Source organism: Idiotropiscis lumnitzeri, chromosome 4 (genome assembly GCF_059441095.1).
Source record: "Idiotropiscis lumnitzeri isolate Australia: NSW breed Sydney's pygmy pipehorse chromosome 4, RoL_Ilum_1.0, whole genome shotgun sequence".
Taxonomy (NCBI): Eukaryota; Metazoa; Chordata; class Actinopteri; order Syngnathiformes; family Syngnathidae; genus Idiotropiscis; species Idiotropiscis lumnitzeri.
The window spans coordinates 25,426,989-25,448,932 of record NC_142394.1 but is presented as its reverse complement, the minus strand read 5'-3'; the positions used below and the strand labels follow the sequence as shown (position 1 = coordinate 25,448,932).

Sequence of the window (21,944 nt, the reverse complement as noted above, 5' to 3'; positions counted from 1 at the left end):
GATGTGACAACGTCATGGATTACTGTTTTTAATTGTTGAGAAAGGAGAGCCTTTACGTTAGCCAGCTGCCTTAATTAAAAATATAAAAGCTAGATTTAACAACGGCACAATTTCGCTGGTCCAATTGAAATGCACTGTCTAATTTAAAACCCAAGTTCAAGACTGGTGACATTACGAGGTGAAATAAGCGACTTAAATGTACAAAGTGACAAAAATGTCGGGCGAACGAATACGCCCCCCCCAAAGAAAGACAGTTTTATTGTGAAGGTCCAAACCGGATGTTGCGATTTCTGCTCCGTTACAAGACGGCTGGATGGGAGAGCGGAGGGAGGGGTGGGCTGGACCGGGGCCTCTGACGCCACATCCAAATAACGGGACCGTAGGGCGGGCGTGTTCTCTCTGGTCCGGTGTCGGACTTTTGACGATTGAGCCGAGTGGTTAAAAAAAGACGCAGTAGCGCGCTTAACAAAAATATCAGTAACAACGCCAATTGAGTCTGAAATGAAAGACTAATAACGACGAGCGAGCCAGACAAGTGGACGACGAGGCCACTCCGCAGGGGGATTTAAAAGTGAAGTCACACAGGAGATTCTTTGTCCATAAAGGGTGAGTTACGTATGAAAACATATATATGTGTATGTATATATATATATATATACATATATATATATATATATATATATATATAGAACATAAATATTGATATACTAGATAAATATGTTCTACATTCATATGAGTCGGCTTTCTCCGCTCAAGTCCGCACACCTGAAATTAAGCTAATTAAACATCGACAACACTAAACCTTCAAAATAATCTCTACGGACGTATTCGCACGTTTTAAATCAACACGAGTTCGTGGACTCGTGTATTTTGCAGAGTTTTCTGGCTGACTTTAAATCGAGAGAACGAGGTGAAACAAAAGTGTAGCATCAAGTAATGGCTTAGTCATGACAGCTGTAGCTTAGCTCGCACCAGCTACGTTAGCGGGCCAACGATCAACTGGAGAATGAGGAAGACTCGTGCAAATCGCACATTTGCGTGGGATGTGCTATTGTGACGTGTTTGCAGCGTGGACCTTTTTTTTTGGGGGGTGGGGAGCGGGGGGGGGGGGGTGATGCGGTCGTTCACGCCGACTCAGGGCGGTCATGGCACGCACGGACTAGGCCTCGGGCATCAATAATTCAAATAGGAATCAATAATCAACATTAAAACAAAACTTTAGTCTCAGTCACTCGATTCTGAGGATCTGCAATGCATTAGAGGGGAAAAGAGTACATCGAAATTATCTTATTTATCCTCATGTGGTTTAGTTTGAATACTAAAATATCCCAATATGATTCCTAAAATACGACAGTAAATATAATAAAGCGTTTATTTTTACATATGGAATTTATTTGGGTGGGAGCCTTTATTTTGCACCAATTATTGTATATGCCGATGTTTTACATTGAGCAAAAGTATTTGAGGTGAGGCATTTATTGTGGACTTGATGATTATTCCGTGCACGGCATCAGGGATGGGGGATATGGGCTAAAAAAAAATATCTATCAAAATACATTCTAATGATAATTTGGCAGTATTCTACAAAAAAAATCTAAGAAAAAAATTATAAAATTAAAATCTACATTTGCTTCATAGGACAATTGAAACAACAACAGCCATTGAAATATAGCGATATCCTACAGCAGTAGTTAACATTAAATAAATTCAAATTATGTCCATGTCAAGAGGGTAATGTTCTACTATTTCCAGTTACTTCAGAGGTCTGAATTAAAAGAAAATGTGATTTGTGCCTCATATTTCACCCTGGACTATATCATATGTGGACGGTAAGAGAAATACAACCGTAGTCTTTTGCCAGGTCGTCTCCAAAGTGTTCCTACACATACTGCAGATATGATATAGTTGCAAATGTCGCTGAGTATGAGCGTGTTACAACTGAATATTGAGTGAATATCGAACATGCGGCAAACCTTTACCCCCTCACATAAACCAATGCAGGTGATGGCAGAGTTGTCTCAATATCGTTTACCTGCTTTGTTAACGCCACAGTGCGTTTTTGTTCAATTTGGCAAGAAAGTCATTAGAGTATTGCTCAGCTTTACTTTATCTTTTCTTTAGAGGTAGTTGTGCTTGTGAAGTCACGTAAATGCCTCATATGTTCCATGGTGGAACAGACGTATCGGCAAATTGCTTTTCACTTCGACCTTTTTCCGTCACATCTTACAATATTTTTCAGTCTTGACGACCCTGAATCATTTCCAGGCTAGGGTCGTGGACTTATGTCTTGCTGTTAAATTACTCGCTAAAACGAGAGACTCCTCCATTTCTCCAATAACTCAATTTGTAAAAAATGCCCTCTTCCGTTCTACTTGGGCCAACGAGTCAAGTAACTGATTCTTGCCGGCTGATTTGCCGAATGAGGACTTTCATCACTTCCTCTTACTTTGTAGCGAATCAATGGACCGTGTTTTTTTTTTGTTTTGTTTTTTGAGACAGCATTAATACTCTAATGTTAAACTGAGCATCATGAAAACAATATTGACCATAATATTGATGACGATTGATTTGATGACGCTGTGTTCAAAGTGTGTGGCTCCACAGCAGACATGGCGGATGCAGAGCTGGACTTCCAGACGGGCGACGCCGGCGCGTCGGCCACCTACCCCATGCAGTGCTCGGCCCTGCGCAAGAACGGCCACGTTGTGCTTAAAGGCCGTCCCTGCAAGATTATGGAGATGTCCACTTCCAAGACGGGCAAGCACGGCCACGCCAAGGTTAGCTACCACACTCCATCTAGCATTCGCCACGCAAAGCCAAAACGGGTTTCGCTTGCTTCCGCAGGTCCACCTGGTTGGCATCGACATCTTCTCCGGGAAGAAATATGAAGACATCTGCCCTTCCACCCACAACATGGATGTCCCCAACATCAAGAGGGTGGACTACCAAGTGAGACTTTGCAAACACCGCTAGCTGCCAGTCCCCACATTTGCACAAACCTCCCCTTTCTTCTCTCCTAGCTGATTGGGATCCAAGATGGCTACCTGTCCCTGCTTCAGGACAGCGGGGAGGTGAGAGAGGATCTGAAGATCCCGGATGGCGACCTGGGCAAAGAGATCGAGAGCAAAAACGAAGCCGGGGAAGAAATCCTGGTGCGTATTTACCAAGGTTATTGTAGTTAATGAAAACTACCAAAAAAAAACTCAAACTAAAATAATAATAATAATAAAAAAAAACATTAATTAATTAATAAAAACAGAAGGTCACACAGGTAGTTTTACTTAATTGCACATTACTTAGTGACCTTTTTTTTTTTTTAAATACACTTAGCAAAAAACTAATAATAAAAAAAATAAAATAATATAAATAATAAAAACTAAGCTAAAATAAAGCATTTTCCAAAAAAACAAAAACACACTAAAACTAAATGACTATTTTGAAAAATTCCAAACTATTATAACATTGCCAGTTACTCAACTGCAAGTGTTAACGTAAAATAGAAATTATATGATAGATACGCACCCACTGAAGTTACTCAAGTTTTTTTTTCGGGCAAGTCTTTTATTTTGAAGGAGGCCTTTATTTGTGCTCGTACCACTTCACCTGTTCCTTGAGCGGGAGAAAAGCCTGGCGTGTATTTGAAATGAGGCATTTCGAAGCATGAAGCCAATGACGATTAATCAAGGCATGGCATCGATCAGAGCAAAGGATGCTATTTGCAAAATTGACACCGCCTGTTGTTTTTTTTTTTTTTTTGGAGGGGGGGGGGGTCGCCCCATGGAGACGTCCATTTGAGGCGAGGCGTTGACTTGTGTTTCAGGTCACCGTTCTCAATGCAATGGATGAGGAAGCTGCCATCGGCATCAAAGCTTTGGGAAAATAAAGCGGCGGCAAGGTAAACAGAGCATACATATGAGCTCCATTTTGTCCATTTTAGTCATGTCTTCATTTGAGGCGTGGCAGCACAAAACCTCCTCTTGATTTTCCTTCTGGTTTCTGACTGTTCTTTCCCCTTTTTCTCTTTTCAACTTTTCTTCTTGCAACTGTGTTACAGGGGCTGGAAGGAGGGGGAAGGAGGAAATGTTGCTATCCTCCTTTTGTTCTTTCTTTTTCATAGCTGTCCCTCTCTCTATATGTCAGAGCACGGGTTTCTAACGTTTATTATTATTGTATATTATGAGCATTTTGGGTGAAATGTCCTCTATCCACGAAAACACAAAAAGATTTGGGGGAAGGCAGAGTTCAAAGTGGCGTGAATGCTGCTCTATTTTTATTTGACTGTATTTTTTACTTGTTCCCCTGTTTTGTCAAAAGGGCTTCATTGCAAAAATAATGGAGACTTGCGTTACATTGGGGTTTCCTCATTTTAAGTGCGGCCATATTCATTTCCTGCCCGTGTTTATTTTCCAAACGCTCATCACAGGAAGTCCAATTAAAACGGAGGTTACCAACAAGTCCATTTGTTGTAACTGAGTGTTGATTCAACTCATTTACTGGAGCACAACACTGGTCATTGCAAACACAGAATGTTGCATCATTTTGGGTTGGTATAAAAAACATCTATAGCATATAATATATATATATATTACACACATAGAAAAATGATCAATAATGGTCTGTTTAAAAAAATTGTCTAAAACTATTTTTTTTTTACTAAACAACTGACGCATTGATCAACAGTGAATCAAGGGACTAACTCATGGATTTGCTCAACATTTTATTAAGCAATATACAGCAAAAGCTCTAATTGGAAATTTGTCAAAACATAAAGTGAGCATAAATTTAAAATAAACAAAACCAGGGGGGGCAGAATCCACACTCGCATGACCGGGCAGAAACTCCAAATGTCAAGATGAGGTGTGGAAGATTCGGGACCTAGAACGAGTTACTTGGCGTGGTGGTAAAACCTCTGGCCGCTCTGGGCGTGGGGCAGGAAGCTGTGGCGTGGCGCGGCCTGTGGCGAGCTCTGGAATGCGGCCTGGTTGACAACAGAGAGGGAGGGGTGTGTCGTGTCACGAGTAAGAGAAGCGGACGACTCGCTGCGGGGGGGGGCGGGTTTACCTTTGCCGCGGGAATCTGGACGGCCATGGACGGAGTGGGCAGCAAGCCCTGAGCCGACGGATGCATGGCGGGCGGGTGCATGGGCCTCAGGGCGCCCTGCGGGGAAAAGCGCAAATGGCGGGTCAGTTGGGTCGCCGTTTTCCGCTGGCAAAAAAGTGGCCACGTACCGCATCGGTAAAGCCCGACTGCTGATTGGCGTGTTCCAGCTGCTTCTGGAGTGGGATGCCGGCACCTGGGATGTAGCCTGACAAGCAACAGTAAGTCATATCAACTACTCAGCCCATCGTCCAACTTCATACTTTTTCTGTTTGTAAAAAAAATAAAAAAATCCCAATTCCTCCCCTTTTTTTTCATAGAAAGCATTGAATGTTTATCAGTGTTTTATGAGGAATCGTTTGTTTTTAACTTTTTTTTTTATCTACTCTAAAAATAACATAATAAACGATATTAAGTAAAACAATAGAGCAATAATTTATAATTGAACAATAACTTACCCCAATGTCAATCAAACAAATTTAATGTAAAAAAAATAAAATAAATAAATGGACAAATTTCTAAATATATAGATGCACGCCAGTCAAATATTTCCACAAACTGACCAGGCTGAGAGGTGAAGTGACTGTGGACTGGGTAGGCAGGTTGCTGGTGGGGCAGATACTGCATGGCCTGAAATGCGGACGCTCCTGGAGGTGCGAGATGGGAAAGTCACACGCTTGTAAATACCGCCGTCACGTGGCATTCCACAACGCGTGCGCGGCCGTACCTCGGATCTGTGAGCCACCGGCGAAGCTGACCGGCACGGACGGTCCGGGAGCGTAGGTGGCGGGATGCTGGGCCTGCGTCACCCCGTAAGACTCGTGGGCCCCGCTGAACTGGCCGTGTTCCGCCGAACCCGAACTGAACGCGGGCGTCTGGTAGTGACGTGTCTATTTCAAGAAAGGACATCTGATTCAAAATCCTTTCCCAATTGACGATATCGTTAGTCGGTCGTTTTGCAATGCCTTCAACGGGTTGGCAGCCTTAATCGACGCATTGTAAAATGGCGTGAACAAATGATTCTCACTGGGCAATCACAAGTAGTTCAAACAAAATTTCCCTTTCTGGGGAATTGCTTCATCTTCAGCATAAGACAAATTCACAAGTTAGATTTATTTAGTAAACAACCCAAAGATGAATGTTTTAGTGTAAATTTCAGTTTCAACTATTATTTTCATCGACATTCTGTCCTGGTTTTGGTAAAACAAAACAAAAAACAGGACTCAGCGATTCATTTCTCGAAAGTAAAGGCATCCGAAGTGTTTGCTAAGTTGTAGGAAAATGGTTCACAGACGGAAAGGCCTATTAACAGAGCTGGGCACGTGACCCTTTTTTTTGCCGGTCAGTCCTCCGCCGTTTGGCCACGATCTCTGGGACCCTTCGGCCTGATTCATAAAGATTGTCCGCCCCCGAATTAAAGCACAGTTTTGCCACACTTTTATGGGCCACATGGTGTCTTAATTAACAGTCACATTCAATAGAGAAATTGAGTAAACAAACTACTGACATACTTTTGACAGGTCGACGTTGCCAACTGATCAGGAGGCTTTCACTGGTTAACATCAAATTTTAATCAAAGGTGGCTTGAAGTGTCCCTAATTATCTTTTTGACACTCATATTGTTCGAACATTATTATTATTTTCTGAATCACATTTTTTGAGGGCCGTGACATGACCAAAGATTCACCAAACTTTGCAAATCTGATGTGCTAGAGAAAAAATTTGAATAGATTCTCAATCAGTGCAAAAAATACAAGTTTACGTGTCTGCATCTCTGATTTTAAAAAAATTATTCAAAATGGGTTGACTTAACTTGTTAAGTGGGTAATGCACCTTGCCGCCTGCTGAAGCCTATTTATTTACAGAACACAAAACAAAGTTCTAGTGGCAGCCATTTGATAAAGAAAGCGATGTCAAAATCACTTTCTAGTGATTAGGAAGTAAGAAATGGTCAATGATTAATTCCCTATGCGCTAATCACGAGATGGGAGGAGCCAAGTTCCCAAATGGTGGTGGGTTGACTGTCCGCAATTTTGTTAAAAAAAAACAAAAACATTGACAGCAACTTACAGGAAGAACAGCGCTCTGGAAAAGCTGCTTACTCCGATCTCCGAGCAGTGCGCCGGGTCGACTGTGGCTGACGGGACTGCCTGAAGGACAAGATGGGCATTTTTGAAAACTTAATTGAAAGGGCACCTATCACATTTGAGCATAAATATCCACATTTAATTGTTGTAACATGTTCCAGGGTATCCCGAGTGCGACTCACCTTGAATGTTGAGGAGGTGCTGACCCGCGTGCATGGGAAGACTGGCCTGGTAGCTGGCCGACGTCAACGTGGTGATGTCGCTGAAAGGACAGGAAGTGAGCAAACGTCGCATCGGCAAATGAGGGCTTGCGTCAGGCATCAGGTAAGCGGCGCCCACCTCTGCTCCTTGCGCCGTCTTTTCTCCTCTTCGTGGAGGACTTTCTTGAGTTGTAAGAAGAGCTGATGCTTCTCCTCTTGAAGCCCCTGAAGCTTTTCGCCCATCTTCATCACCTGAACAAGGATTCAAATTCATTATGAAGTCGTGGAAAAATACTTTTGGCACCTTGTTTCACATAAAATTGTCCAACTCCTTGGAATTTCAACTACTCAACACTAAATCAGTTATTTCTTATTCTATAAAAAAAAAAAAAATCTTATTTACTGTATTAAATAACACTGGCCAACATTTGTTTATGCTGGTTCAGAATCGGCCTCTCGTTCTTTTTACAATGAACAATGACACATAATTTGCATTGATTTTCTTGATCCAAACCTGTTCTTTGGTTTCCTCCAAAGACATTCGCTCCTCGATCTCCTTGGTCCGCTTTCTCTCCTCCTCTTCCTTCATCTTTTGCTCCATCATCTTGTCAACTTCCTCCTCCTCTGCGGAAAGAAATACAAACGAACAAACCAAAACATCCAGAACGTCATGTCGCTCGCCGTGTGTGTTGAAGGAAAGCGGGAAGGGGCGGTCTGTGTCTCGCCTTGTCGCTTGCGCTCTCGTTCTCTCATGATGTGCTTGTGGAGGGCTCGGGCCATCGCGTTGGACAGCTTGGGTCTCTCCAGCAGGGCGGGCATGGTGACGGGCAGTGGAGGGGCCAGCTAAAAAGTAGCATCACATCTTCATGGATGATTGTTATTATTAGAATTATTATTTTTAATTTATTTGCATTGATCCCAATAGAAAATGTATGAGACAAACGTATTCGGTGGGATAATTAAATATTAAATTTTTTTTTTCTTCATTTCAAAAATTTTTTTTGCTATCCATGCATCATCTGAATCGCTTAAAAAAATTTAGCCATAGTGGCAGCTTATCTTAGTTTGTTTATATGTTTTTAACACAGTTTTTTTTATTACAATACAGATTTCCTTTAATCTGTAGTACTATTACCGTTATAAAAAATAACTTTTTAATATATATTTATGTTTTGTTATTTCTTACAATAAAAAATAGCTTTTTTAATTCGTCAAATACTTATTTTCATTTTTATATTTTTCCCAATTGCAGATTTATTAATGCAAACACATTTATAGTTCTACTCCTGTGAATATAAAACAATCATAACCTAATGTTGTTGTTTTTTTTTTGCGATAAAATAAACTTTATTGCTTATCATCAGTCTACACTCTCTTACAATAAAAATCTATATTGTTTGGTTACTTTTATCACGTACTGGTTATTGTATTTTGCTCTTGAGTCGGTTCTTTTACTCCTGTCAAATAAATACGGGAGACATGAGTCGCCCAAAATAAAATGCAGAGTTATTAGAACTGATAATAAAAGCTGTTATACTAGCTTGTAATAGGTTAGTTAAGGCCTTACACGCCAAACCAGCAAGCCGATATGTTAGCCCTGCATTAGCAAAGGAAGCAGTGGTTACAAATATGAATGAATAATAATGTATGAATGCATAATAGCGTCTTAAAACGTGCATTTAAAATCAAGTAAGAGCACAAAGCATTTCGGGTCGCGCCACCTTCCGAAATGCAGCAAAATGGATCCAGTTTAGCTTGACGTAGCTAACTAGCTAGCGGCGTCAATTGGCTGGCGCGGGGATCGTGAAAATAAAATACAAAAGTGCAAAACGCTTACTTTTGACGTCGTGCGTGTCCTTGAACGTGAGGTCAGTTGAACTGATAACTATATGTCACTCTTAATTCAAAGCTAGGATTTTATACAAAAGATCGGCAGAATTTAGCCACTATAAACAGAGCGATGATGCCGATGGCAAAGACGCACTTCTGGTGTCTGATGCATTCTGGGAAATGTTGTTTTCTTCAGGCAACGATTTCTCTCGCGAGATTGACGTTTGTGGAAATATTGCATAATCAGTTTCATCTGCAGTCATATGATCACTGACGGTAGAGATTTTTTTTATGCTGTGTTGTATTTTATATGGTTAAATGTCACACGTATGAAACATCCATACATAAAAGTCGTATTTTCAAAATGTTTATCATTTACTATTTTAGGCATTCATAGTATATGCAAACATTATTGAATGAAGACAGGAGACACAAATAACTTTTGTCAAATTTTATCATTTTATGCTCACGAGTGGAGAGAAAGCGCCAGTAATGCAGCTCTATAGAGTTCTTTAAAAAAACGAAAAAAGAAAAATTGCACTCAATTTCACAATAAGCTAAATAAAGCCATCTAAAATGAACAATAACCACAATGAATTATAGTCAACATAATAGTTCCATAGCAGTTGGGAGGTAAGAAATGGAGGCTGATAGATAAACCGTGAGACTGACTAATACAGGAGATGCGGGGGACAAGGGTGAAAGTGCATCTGACGCCTTTTGCTCTGTGAACTCCAAGCTGCTGAGCTAGATTAAATATTTCCAATGGATGGATATACGCGTCACGGGAAGGCGGCGGGGAAGCGACAGAGCGGGGATCACATTTCCCTTTGGCTGCTCCCGTACACGCTCTCGTCGCTGTAGGCAATGTAGAGGAAAAAATCCTCAAGGTGGTGCTCCTAACGTGACAAAAATAGAAAGAGACATATTTAAACCACAGTGGTGTCTAGAATGGTAAACAAAGCGACCGATGAGCTCACCTGGTACAACAGTCCCATGGTGGCCGAGGTGGGTGGAATGACGTTGTTTACAAAGAAGAAGAGTGCATCCTCCGCTCGCAAGTGGATTCGTTTTCGGATGAGGAAATAAAACTGGCCCACTGGATTAAGAAAAAGAAAACAAAAATTGCAGTGGATGTTTTTATTTTCTCATGTATGTTAACCAATGGTTTGAGAAATAAATGTTTAGCCACCTGTCAGGTCGGAGGGGACGAGATACTTCTTCTTATCCAGATCACCTATTCTGGCTTTGGGAGCTTTCTCCACAATGACCTGGAAGATATACATTTTTATCATAATGGATGAATAAATCATGAATTTCATGCATTCATTGTTAAAATACATACAAAATAGGTATTAGAATATTTTATCTATTAAATTGATAATTCCATCAATTAATTGAATAATTGGATACTATTTTATTTTTGTACAAAAGTGATCGGAACGTTAAACCATTTCTCCATTTATTGTTTACTAACCAACTGTTGTTGTATAGTTGGTATTGTTTTGTGATTAAAAAAAATAATATCACACGAAAGTGATTAAGGTAATCAGCAACCTTTAGAAACAAATTCAGTTACTGGTGCAGATAATTTCCAAAGTAAAAGCAGATGTTTACCAACGTCTTAAATTAAATGTAAATCAAATCAAATAGTCTGTTTTGATAAATGCCTAAAATAATAAGTTACTGTTAACAGGATTTGGACAAGGTTAAGTTAAAAAAAAATGTCCAAATGATTACTCGATATGAAAATACCATAGTGGTGATTAATCAATTAATTTTCATGGCTCTGATACAAAATGTTAGATATTCTTGTTATTTGTTCTTAATTTCACCAGGAGTTACAGAATTGAATAAAAAACACAAGATTGTTTTCTTTTAATTGTTATATAATTCATGCTTTTTTCTATTACGTGGAATTATTTCAAGTTAAACGCGTATTTTAGCTTTCACGTTCACAACAAATCAATGACGCAATTACTAGGTGAGCTGACTAAATAAATCAATTTGAATTAAGCCAATTTCGTAAGTCGTGTCGCTGCCAAATGCGGAAGCTTTTTACTACGACGTTCAAGTGAAAGCTCGCGGCCTGCTGCTGCCCAACGAGGCAGCGTTCTCGTCAACATCCCCGCAAATGCGTTATTTTGCTTCATTTTCAGCATATTTGTAGAACGGGCGCGTTTAAATCCACACATTCGGCCAACACGAGTCGTGTTAGAAGAGCTCAAGAGAGCCACGCTCCAAGTTAGCCGCTAACGTTAGCCGACTACTTACGGGGACCCTGTCCGGGTACTTCTTCCGAATCTTCTCGCCTTCGGACCGCCTTTTCTCAAAGGGGTGCTCTTCTTTGTACTGGAACTTCATCGTTACGAGAGATGACAGACGACGAGTCGGTCGGTCGCTCGTTCCGCGTTTAGGCTCGGGTTAGGGGGGGAAGAAAATAGCTGACAAACCGTCCACGACAACAACAAACGATGCTAAAGTGGCTACCTATGGCGCGCGGAGGGATATACAATAACAACGTGACGTAAGGGGGCTACATCCACGTACAAGTCACATCGACGTATGATGGGAATTCGGTTGGTATAGTACAACAACATTCCCATTGCAGAATGGCGACATAGCTCAAAGTAGAGTCCTTGTTTGTGTGTTATTTAATAGAAGAGTTAAGTGGGGACTACTTTATTTTGATCATACGCCGCGCCTGACCACGTAGGGACAGGGTAGTGATACGGCTGCTGCCCTTGTCATATGACACTGCGGTTCCGCTGAGTTCCGCTTTGAACTCGAAGAGTTACGGTAAAGCGCCGCTTTCAAAATCTAAATCGGCTGCCATCAGAATGATTTTAAGCCATTGCAGTCATTAACCTTCTGCGAGTTACTAGACTTTACTTGGTTGACCCAAAGGAAGACGGACCTAAATATATTATTTCGCAATAAAAGCCCTTTGAAATCGGTTTGATGTAACTTTTATGGACAGAATTTCTAGGCGCAGGCAAGGCAATGAGGGGGTCCAGTTTGGTGGCTCCAACTCTCACTGGAGCGGTTCGCACCTGAGCGTAAAACAGCAGGTTGAGATGAAGATCAGCACCTCCAAATCTGAAACCATGGTTCTCAGTCAGAAAAGGATTGGAGTGCCCTGTCCAGGTCGGTCGGGAAGAGATCCTGCTCCAAGTGGAGGAGTTCAAGTATCATGCAGGGTCTTGCTCACGAATGAGGGTGGGATGGAGCGTGAGATCGAGAGGCAGATCGGTGCAGCGTCTGCTGTGACGCAAACTCTGCATTGTTCTGTCGTGGTGAAGGAGCTGAGGCAAAAGGCGAAGCTCTCGATTTCACGGGTCAATCTGTGTTTCTACCTTCACTTAACATCTCGAGCTGCGAGTTGTGACCAAAAGACTAAGATCTCAGATACAAGCGGCTGAAATGAATTTCCTCCGTAGGGTGTCCAGGTTCTCACTCAGAGATAGGGTGAGATACTCGGTCCTCCGAGAGGGACTCTGAGTGGAGCCGCTACTTCTCCAAGTTGAGAGGAGCCAGGTGAGGTGTCTCTTGCATCTGATTGGGATGCATCTTGGACGCCTCCTTGGTGAGGTGTTCCGGGAATGTCCCATCGGCAGGAGGCCCAGAACATGCTGGAGAGATTGTGTCTCTCAAATCTTGTGTAGTATTTCATAATAAAGGGCTTTAGTGAACTAGAAATAGAACATGTAAATTTCGTGACATTTTAAGTAATTTTCAGTAGTCACATTTACAGATTGACTTTATTAAAAAAAACTCATAATCACAGTTAACACTGAATTGATGCAATAATTTACAGTGATTAACAAAGCTGTAAAAATGAAAAGCATAGCTAAAAAGTCTATCCAAAAAATAAAATGAAAGAAAGTATTTGGGGTTATAAAGGCAATGATGGTCAGCAACTCTCAATTATGTGGAAGTTGGTCAGCTTCCGCTGCAGTCCATTCATACATTCTGGAGTTCTCCCGTATCAGTGGGAAAATATTCTTCCTGAACACTTGAGAGGACAAGCGGCGAGCACTCCAGCCGAATTCATTCTCAAAAAACAAAACAGCCTTTAAAAAAAGTGACAATGTGTTAAACACGTTACGGGCTGCTGCCAACATACAAGTCCCGTTGTATCAGTAAAATAAAACTAAGCTGTGTCACGATGGACTAAAATCATTGTCAAAGAGGAAGGTGTGGTTATTGTTGTCTTTATTATGACATCATGACTTGCAAAAGTGACCTTGGTCCAGCTGGAAGGAACGCACTCACGCACGCGCACACACAGAATAGAGGAAATCCTGGGAAACAAGGCTGCCGGTTGTTTAAAAGAAGTCCAGGTCATCGGGAGCGTCCAAGTCTCTGTACTCAATGATGGAGCGCGGGTCTCCTCGCATCCCCCTGACACGCACACACAGAAAATTACACAAAGTGTACACCGACATGGACGATCACGTGTCGTCGTCTTTTCATTACCTGTTGTTGGGATGTTTCCCCGGGAAGCCCAAGTTGCCCCTGAAGTTGTCATAGTGACCGCGTCCGGCCCCAAACTGGTTGGCAGGGTAAGGAGGAGCGCCGGGGAAGGTGGGAAGCAGAGGCCTGATGCCGGGCGGGTATCCCAGAAGGCTTTGCTGTTGAGGCGACTGGGCGGGAAAGTTGGCGGGCGGAGCTAAAGGGAGAAATGCAAAGGCGGGGTCAGGGGATCACGTGCCAGGGGTTGAGCTCACCTTCAACCGGGGGCAGAGCGAATTTGTTCTAGGGAAGCGCTCGTCACTTTTCGAGCTTACCTTGACTTGGGGGCGGCGGAGGCTTGTTCTCAGGCAGTGCCGGTCTCTTGGCGTCCATCAGGTAGTTGTTAAAGTAGTCCACTTCCTGTCGAACGGCGTCCACCTTGTCACCGTGTTTGTTGAGGATGTGTTTACGCACAAACTCGGGCGCCTTAAACTTCTTGCCGCTCAGAGGACACAGCCACTTGTCTTTGCTGAGCTCCTGCGTGTTGGCCGTCAAGAACTTCTCCACCTGCGTGCACCACGACATACGCCGTCAATAGTCGCACGCCAGATCACGCGATAGCGGTGGGTGGCGGAAGGATAGGGCCAAACTCTCACTTCCTGTTCCGGGTCTTTCTTTCCCAGGCGCGTGGCGTCGTCCGCACTCACTACCTCGGGCGGACTCAGCAGAGGAGCCAGACGTTCCTCACACATCTTCAGGTGTTCACTCACTGGTCGACCACAACAAAATACGTCACAGCTGGTTCAACCGCGCAGGTATGTGCATGCGTGTCAGAACAGTTTGGGATTTTACAACTTTGAAGTTCCTTTGACTTTTGTTTTTTAAATTCTGTTCATTTTAATTCGTTTTTAGAGTAGGTTTCTTTAGTTTTTATTTTTTTCATTAATTTATTCTTGATTTGGTTTTAGTGGTAGATTTAGTTTAGTATATGGAGCATTTGTCAAGTGCAAGATAAAAAAATAAAAAAAGATTCATTAATTGTTATGTCATGAAGTGAACTACAATTCTCAAGTTACTGTTTGAAATTCCTTCTTCTGTACATACAGCAATACAATTAAAATACTTTTAAAATGATCTCTGATTACTCATGTATATTAATTAACAAAGACAAAAATGAAGGACATTGTTGCTAGAACTATAGTTTATTTTATAAACATTTTTTGTAAGGCATTTTCATTTAGATTTTATTTTGCTTATGAAAATGTATTTTAAATTTGAGTTTTAGTTCTTTCCTTAGTTTTCATTCACTATAATAACCTTGGCGTAATTGAGTCGACGTCTCTTGGAATTTGATGGGGTCTACAACCTACTATCGGGGATGGGATCTCGTCTCGAGAGGCGGTTGAGTATTTCCTCTGGTAACTGAAACCTTCCGTCCGGACACAAACTTCTTGCCTTGGTACAAGAGCCTTCCTTCAGGAATACAACTTTCTCTTGCGACCAGACTCTTCTCTTGAGACTAGTGCATTCTCTCAAAACGAGGACCACCTCTCATGCCCGCTCAATGCAACATCTACACTTTTGTGTATGTGGTATACCTTCGGTTGGAGTGATCTTGGCCACGGGAAGAGGTCCTCGCACATGTATCAGTCCGCAGCGATGTGGCATGTGGTCCTCAGCGGGGTACTGGCAGAAGTTGTAGTAGTCCAGCGAGTGGACCACGCGCAAGTATATCAGCAGTGTGTCCAGAACCTGCACACACACACAAATGCAGTTGCACATACAACACCGCTCCCAAAAAACAAACAAAAAAAAAAACACACGGACAAAAAGCTGGTCCCACCTTCAACAAGTTTTTATCCGTCTCCACCATAACCTCAGAGGAAGTGGTGTCTTTGGCGTCACCCGCCTCGCCGCCTGTCAGCTCTTCCTCTTCGGCGCTCACCTCCTCGATGAGGTAATCGGTGATGTTCTTCAGGACAGGGTTGGTGCCCGTCTATGGTGGCGCATTCACACATGGGTTTAGAGTCAAACAGGAAGTGACGGAGGGAGGACAACGGGAAGCCGCACCTGTTCCTGCCAAAGCTCCGCCCTCTGGTCCAGCGTGTGCACGAGCCTGGCGGCCAGGCGGACGTCGTTCCTTGCCACGGGCTTGTGCTGAGTCAGCCCGTTGACGCTTCGGACACGACGACACAAGTCGCGGTTGACCACCGGAGACAGCTCGCAATCTCGGAGCTGCCAGGGGGCCGCGGAAGATGGTACCAGATGAGATGAGATGGGACGGGACGGCTTCAACAACTTGGGACGACGGTTACCCGAATATTCTGCAGGTTCCAGCAGGTCTCCTTGATGTTGACGCCGCGGTCAAATGTCAGCCAACACCGTCGGAAGAACCTGATGCACATTTGTACTGTGATGCGCCACCGCCACGTTTGACCATTGCGCACTTTCTACTCACCCCCTCTCTGGCTGAGGGTCTGACAGCGCCACCCGCAGGAAGCCCGAGTACCTGCGACACAGCTGCAAATACGGAGCAGGTGAGAGCATGTTCAGGGACGGTGGAAGATGCCCGCGAGAGAGCAGAGGCGGCACTCACTGCAGCAATCTCGTCTTTGGAGGCGTCAGGTGGGACGCTCCTGATAAAGAGCGAGGTGGTGAGGTGCAGCGGACGGGGAACGGCCGGCGACGGGGGCTCCTTCTCGCCGTCAGAGTGCGAGGAGTCGGAGGCTGAGCCTTCGCCGCTGTCAGCCGACATGCTGCGCTTCCTCTTGTGGCCTTTCTTGGCCTCCTCCTCTCCCTTCTGCTCCTTCTCCTCCTCCTCCTCCTCCTCCTCTTCCTCTTCTTCCTCCTCATCCTCATCTTCTCCATTCTGTTTGCCGTGTTCACCCTTCTGAGGCGTAAAATTCGTCAGTGCCATTTATTCAGATAGGAAGTCTGAGAAATTCTATTCTCACTTCACTTCGCTTTTTCTCCACATCGCCGCCAGCCGGCTCCTTGCTCGGGCTCACCACCGAATCGCCTCCACTGCCGCTGCTTTGCGCCCCGCCGGGCTCTAGCACCTTCAGGTCCAAGTCTGTGCCACCCTCCATCTTGATGACAGCTGCGGACGACAAAGTAAGACGTGAGGACCCGCATGCAACCTGCTGCCTCCTGGAACACGGCTGACCTGCTTCAAGATTATTTTAGTTCACAAAAACTAATGCAATAATTAAAATTGAAATAATTTTTTTTTTTTTGTTTCATGAAATCACGTAAAAAAAAATCTTTTTTACCCCATCATAGTTACGGTGATGTTTTTTTTTTTTTTAATCTTGCACACAAATGATAAAAAATTAAAATTAATACTAACACTAATGAAAACTAACAAACTCGCCCTGAAAACTAATTAAAACTAACAAAATATCATGAATAAAACTCAAAATTAAATAAAATCTAATTATTGATTAAAATTCCAAAGCTAATGTAACCCTGACCTGCATCCAGCACTTTGATGATGGCAGTGGTGTGGTCCATGTCCAGCGACACATCCTCCAGCCACTTGTTGTCCCATAAAAAGAGAAACACGCCCAGGCGGCGTTTGAGGGCGGCCAGGGACTCCGTCTTCCGTGCTGTGATGTCATCAGGGTGGTACTTGGAGCGGAACCACTCCTGCTCTTTGTGCTGGACGAAGAAGTCCTGCAGCTGCTGGCGTCGGAAATCCACTTTGTACTGATTATAGCGCTTGACCGCCTCTGTCTCGTCAACGCTGTCCTCTGTGTTCAGTAGGAAGTCCTGCGTGACACACGCTACAGCATCAGTCACGCGTCTTCTTTTTTTTTTTTTTTTTCCTTCATGCCCTCACCGGTTGCTTCACTCACCTTGAAGCTCCTCATCGTCGGGGGTCCGGGAGGCGGCAGGTCAGGATCCACCATCGCCAACCTGAGGGAAGGCAAAGTTGCATCTGACATTCCGCCAAGCATGCGAGTGCGCTTGTGTACACACCTGCCCTGAAGTGGGTGAGCTCCATGATGGATGGGCAATTGGGGGATGTCGGGGGGCCAGCCCTGAGGCCCCACCCTTGGGAACAGACCTCCGCCTCCTCCAAAGGGCTGCTCGAAGCGGTACGGCTCTCCTCGGTGGTCATCCCTGACAAAACCAGGACGCCCTGAGCTGCGATGCGTCAAAATGTACGCAGACTACACACAAGCAACCACTCACCAGTCTCTCCTCATGCGCTTATGCTGAGGGCTCATATGTCTTGGCGGCGAAAACCGCTCCCTGCGACCACGATCGTAGTCCCGTCTTCTCTCCCTACCGCGCTCCCAATCTCTGATTGTTCAAATGTTTACTTATCACAAGAGTCATCCAGACATTTTCACTCCATTTTTGAGTCAAGTGGTGATTCAAATTCAGGATCGCAGAACTGTGCATGATGCCATCATAACATGACCACAATATTATTATTATTTATTTATTTTAAATCTTAGTTCCACCTGTCAGGCCAGTCGTCGCGCCGCCTCTCTTCTCGCTCTCGGGATCGCTCCATGTCACTCCTCTCTCTTCGGAACTTGTCCCGTCGCCTCCTGTCAAATTCATCATCGCTGTCCCCCATCGGTCTGCACACAAATACACTCTTTGGTCTCACTGGCCGCCGCTGTACTGTTACAAAAATGTGAGAGAGGAAAAAAAATTCCAGAGATCTGGGTTTGTCAGTTAGTAGGCTACTTCCTGGTTTTTAGAGGATGTTCCACGAGATGTCAAAGGGTACAGTTTGCCTCATTTTGCCATTCATGCAATTGAATGATAGCTTTTTGTTCAACTAGCAGACTCCGATTTCACACTGGGGACATACATTTCTGATTAAATTGGGTCATCATCATTAATTCATCACATACATTTATTTACTAAAATAAAAACATGTGCTTTGGCACAAAAACGGTTTGGAAACGCTGCATTAGTAGTGGCTCAAGATGTTTCACACGGTACTGTACATAGACTAAATGAATCATGCATGCACACAGACATACGAGCCGCCTGATAAGCAATCACTTATAATATGCGAGGGTACTCATCATCGTTATTATTTAAGAGCTAAAATAGACAAAATAATTAGTCAAATTTGCTGTTTAGTGTAATGTAGTACATTGATCGAATACTAACTTTCCATTAGCGGCTAACGGCTAAGGTTCGCTCGACGTTAGCCTTCCTATAGCTTAAGCGTGACTGGTTAGCTCCACTCTCGCTCACTGGGCTTCGGACTACGACTTTAAAGCGTATTGAACAAAACTCTGTTGACAAGTTTATGTCATTAATTTTTGATGGTGCAGCACAATTTACCTGAAAACGTTGCGAACGAAAACAAGGAGACCAGCTCACACGCAACAACGGTCCCGCCGCCACAACGACCAATCAGGACAGCCTACCGGGCCCAAGTTGCCCTCTAGTGTCCTGGAGGGACAAAAGGAACTGTCTTTAGATGCACTTTTGGTGTTGAAGGAATTAATGAGGTGCCATTTTTTACTTCTGTGACTTTTAATGTGATATTGGTCCATTTTGTCGTCGAGAGAACGCTTATTTACCGCGTGTATGCACCAGTCCACGCGGTGGCGGTAAAGGATTCTTGCAACAAGCTGCTTCGTTTGACGATGGGAGAGGAAGAAAAACCCACCCGACGTCAGGCGAAGAAGAAAACAACATGGCGTCTCTGGTTGCTAGGCTACAGAAGCTTTCGCTGTTGTACTTTTGAGGCGTATCTGAGCGAGCTTAGACTGGGAATGATACTTTTCTACATTTATTACACTGTTTTGTTTACATTGCATTGTTTTTATGTGACCGGAGACTCCGCTTAAGGACATTGGTGACTGGAAAACCGTCGCGGAAAATCTCAGTTTGACCACAATTTTTCGTTTTTCGCTGATGCTAGGTGGCTAACGCTAGCATGTAAGCTATGGAACGATGTCACACATTAAATAAGAATAAGAATAGAAATTCACATGTCTGTTAAATGTAAATTACTGGTAAAGATTCTAACGTGTTAAAATCGATTTAAATCCTAGTCAGAGCATAAAACATAATTTGATGACTCGTGAAATATGTTGAGTCGTGAATTCAACCGAAGTTCAACATGTGACATGGTAAAGGCTCAGTATGTTAGCATGTAAGGTACAATGCCAAACGTCCATGTGCTTTGTATCTTATTGTTGTATCTCATTGAATATTTTGTTTGTGCAGTTGTTCATGGAGCGAGCCGACCGTCGACTTGTGAAGAACCAACCGTACGACGAGAGTGTGGAAGTGAGCGACTCGGCAGAGGAGGCGAGCATCCGTGGCCAGGTAACAAGGGTCCGCCCTCTCGTATCCTCATCCTCATGTGCCTGAGCAGCTGTCACCCATTTTTACTTTTGCAGGCCGAGGTCGGGAGGAACATCAAAGGGCGCAGCCTGCTGTCTGGTAACAACAGCAGCAGTGACGAGATGGACGAAGATCGCGAGCCTCCAAGGGCCAAAGGGCCAATCAGTCGGCAGCCCGGGGTCGGCCCCAACGAGGAAGATGATGAGGACGAGGAGGGAGAGTCAGAGGAATCGGAAGACGACGACGACGAAGACGACGATGATGACGACGATAGCTGCGAGGCTCCCGAGGGTGCGTACGACCCAGCCGATTACGCCAACCTGCCTGTCAGCACCGAGATCAAAGATTTATTCCAGTACATCGTACGGTGAGTTTGGAGTGATGTCTTTATGGTAGGGACACCACCCACCTACTGAATGACTAACTACTGGCTGACTGTCACTGACATTGACTTAAGTGAGTTAGTGATTAAGACTGACTGCCTGACACTAAGTAACTAGCACTAACTACCTAGTGACACGGACTAATACTTATTGGCAATTGCTGACTGATGGATTGACTGACTGATTTTGTGAACGTGGTCTCCGCTAGGTATTCTCCTACCTCCATCGTGCTGGAACACAGCCTAAGACCATTCATTCCGGATTTCATTCCGGCCGTGGGTGACATTGACGCCTTCCTTAAGGTAGCTTCCTCCTTGCCGCTCCGCTTGAACCCAAGTCAAAAATTCACCCGTTCGTTTCCCTTGCGGCGCGCAGGTGCCGAGGCCGGATGGTAAAGCGGACGGGCTGGGCCTTCTGGTTCTGGATGAGCCCAGCATCAAGCAGTCGGACCCCACGCTCTTGTCACTGTGGTTATCCGAGGAGACCAAGCAACACGCTACGAGCGAGGTACGAAACCCCAGCGAGCCAAGTTCAACTGACAATATGCAGTTTTAGTTATCTTCATACATGAATACATTCAATAGGCAATGTCTCTACTGAGTAGGAGGCTTTTTATTTTTATTTTGTCAATTTATCCGATAAATATTGATTTCTCACGTGTCTCCCAGCTGAAGGTGACCAGCGTGTCCAGTCCTCAGTCCAACCCTCGCGCTGTGGACAGCTGGGTAGAGAGCATCGGTGCCCTGCACCGCTCCAAGGCGGCCGCCAGCGTGCAGTACGCCCGCGCCATGCCTGACATCGACGCTCTCATGCAGGAGTGGCCGCCAGAGGTGGAGGAGATCTTGGGCCGTGTGCGCTTACCTCCTGCCCGTCTCAACTGCAGCTTACCACAGTACTGTGACATTGTGTGCGCTCTGCTGGACGTCCCTGTGTACTGCAGCCGCATCCAAGCGCTGCACCTGCTCTTCAGTCTCTTCCTTGAGTTCAGAGACTCGCAGCATTTCGCTCGTACTTGACCATGCCCTCTGCACCACATGCATTATTGGATTTTTCATGTCTCCTTTTTGAAAACTACCTTCAATCGTGCGTGTACCCCTATCTTGCTTTACAAGCCAGGCTGAATTTGGCAAAGTGTCTCTAGTCGAGATCACGTCAAGGTTCACCAACATGGACCCAGCAGGTACCAGGTAACTCCTAAGGACCATATGAGTAGCGTGCTGGTTTTCTGAAAATATCTCACTGGTGATGGAACATTGTGATTTCCAAGGAATGTTGTACAAAGGATTGTTTGAAAATAAAAACTGATATTTATAGACTGTTGTATATTGATTTTCATTTTCCTACCTTGATGAACCGTATGTAAAAGTTACTGTAAATGTCTTTAATAGAAAAGTTCATTAATTATTAACAATAACTTGAAATTAAAAACAGGGCTTTGGCACCACTTAGGCAAATTTAAGGCTTTCATTGTATTATTTTGTTGTTGTATATCTGCATGCATATTTTGATAGTATTTATAGGTCTTATAAGGACCAAAAAAGTCTTCAATTTAAAGCGATTTT

General features: G+C 43.9%; 5 protein-coding genes across 8 annotated transcripts; 2 read left to right on the top strand and 3 right to left on the bottom strand.

Annotated features, from left to right (window-relative positions):
- The first annotated feature begins 325 nt into the window (after positions 1–325).
- LOC148338811 (eukaryotic translation initiation factor 5A-1) lies at positions 326–4,459 on the top strand. The gene is made up of 6 exons (XM_088294419.1): positions 326–606; positions 2,590–2,777; positions 2,845–2,949; positions 3,021–3,152; positions 3,821–3,895; positions 4,055–4,459. The coding sequence occupies exons 2-5, from the start codon at positions 2,610–2,612 to the stop codon at positions 3,881–3,883; spliced, it is 468 nt and encodes a 155-aa protein (XP_088150545.1). The 5' UTR covers positions 326–606; positions 2,590–2,609; the 3' UTR covers positions 3,884–3,895; positions 4,055–4,459.
- A 245-nt stretch (positions 4,460–4,704) lies between these two features.
- gps2 (G protein pathway suppressor 2) lies at positions 4,705–9,394 on the bottom strand. The gene is made up of 11 exons (XM_088294417.1): positions 9,222–9,394; positions 8,110–8,227; positions 7,899–8,008; positions 7,524–7,636; positions 7,367–7,446; positions 7,168–7,247; positions 5,825–5,987; positions 5,661–5,744; positions 5,229–5,305; positions 5,062–5,157; positions 4,705–4,978 (listed from the first exon to the last, which is right to left on the bottom strand). Exons 2-11 carry the CDS (start codon positions 8,201–8,203, stop codon positions 4,886–4,888), a joined length of 990 nt encoding a protein of 329 aa, XP_088150543.1. The 5' UTR covers positions 8,204–8,227; positions 9,222–9,394; the 3' UTR covers positions 4,705–4,885.
- A 256-nt stretch (positions 9,395–9,650) lies between these two features.
- Positions 9,651–11,744, bottom strand: gabarapb (GABA(A) receptor-associated protein b). Its single transcript, XM_088294392.1, has 4 exons — positions 11,489–11,744; positions 10,407–10,485; positions 10,195–10,313; positions 9,651–10,113 (listed from the first exon to the last, which is right to left on the bottom strand). Exons 1-4 carry the CDS (start codon positions 11,576–11,578, stop codon positions 10,033–10,035), a joined length of 369 nt encoding a protein of 122 aa, XP_088150518.1. The 5' UTR covers positions 11,579–11,744; the 3' UTR covers positions 9,651–10,032.
- Positions 11,745–13,412: 1,668 nt separating this feature from the next.
- On the bottom strand, positions 13,413–19,271 carry LOC148338808 (serrate RNA effector molecule homolog B-like). Of its 2 annotated transcripts, none has more exons than XM_088293799.1 (18): positions 19,228–19,271; positions 18,986–19,096; positions 18,142–18,264; positions 17,867–17,977; positions 17,651–17,794; positions 17,527–17,587; positions 17,143–17,440; positions 16,624–16,769; positions 16,266–16,556; positions 16,128–16,189; positions 15,985–16,063; positions 15,740–15,904; positions 15,513–15,665; positions 15,268–15,421; positions 14,326–14,438; positions 14,005–14,236; positions 13,694–13,886; positions 13,413–13,618 (listed from the first exon to the last, which is right to left on the bottom strand). In XM_088293799.1, exons 3-18 carry the CDS (start codon positions 18,258–18,260, stop codon positions 13,543–13,545), a joined length of 2,397 nt encoding a protein of 798 aa, XP_088149925.1. In that variant the 5' UTR covers positions 18,261–18,264; positions 18,986–19,096; positions 19,228–19,271; the 3' UTR covers positions 13,413–13,542. The 2 variants fall into 2 exon arrangements, with proteins under 2 accessions (XP_088149925.1, XP_088149924.1); XM_088293798.1 differs by having other exon boundaries at positions 16,266–16,559; positions 19,228–19,269.
- On the top strand, positions 18,640–21,695 carry ift46 (intraflagellar transport 46 homolog (Chlamydomonas)). Of its 3 annotated transcripts, none has more exons than XM_088293801.1 (6): positions 18,640–19,782; positions 19,880–19,981; positions 20,056–20,366; positions 20,591–20,684; positions 20,758–20,889; positions 21,051–21,695. In XM_088293801.1, exons 1-6 carry the CDS (start codon positions 19,741–19,743, stop codon positions 21,396–21,398), a joined length of 1,029 nt encoding a protein of 342 aa, XP_088149927.1. In that variant the 5' UTR covers positions 18,640–19,740; the 3' UTR covers positions 21,399–21,695. The 3 variants fall into 3 exon arrangements, with proteins under 3 accessions (XP_088149927.1, XP_088149929.1, XP_088149928.1); XM_088293803.1 differs by having other exon boundaries at positions 18,641–19,805; XM_088293802.1 differs by having other exon boundaries at positions 19,154–19,588.
- The last annotated feature ends 249 nt before the right edge of the window (positions 21,696–21,944 follow it).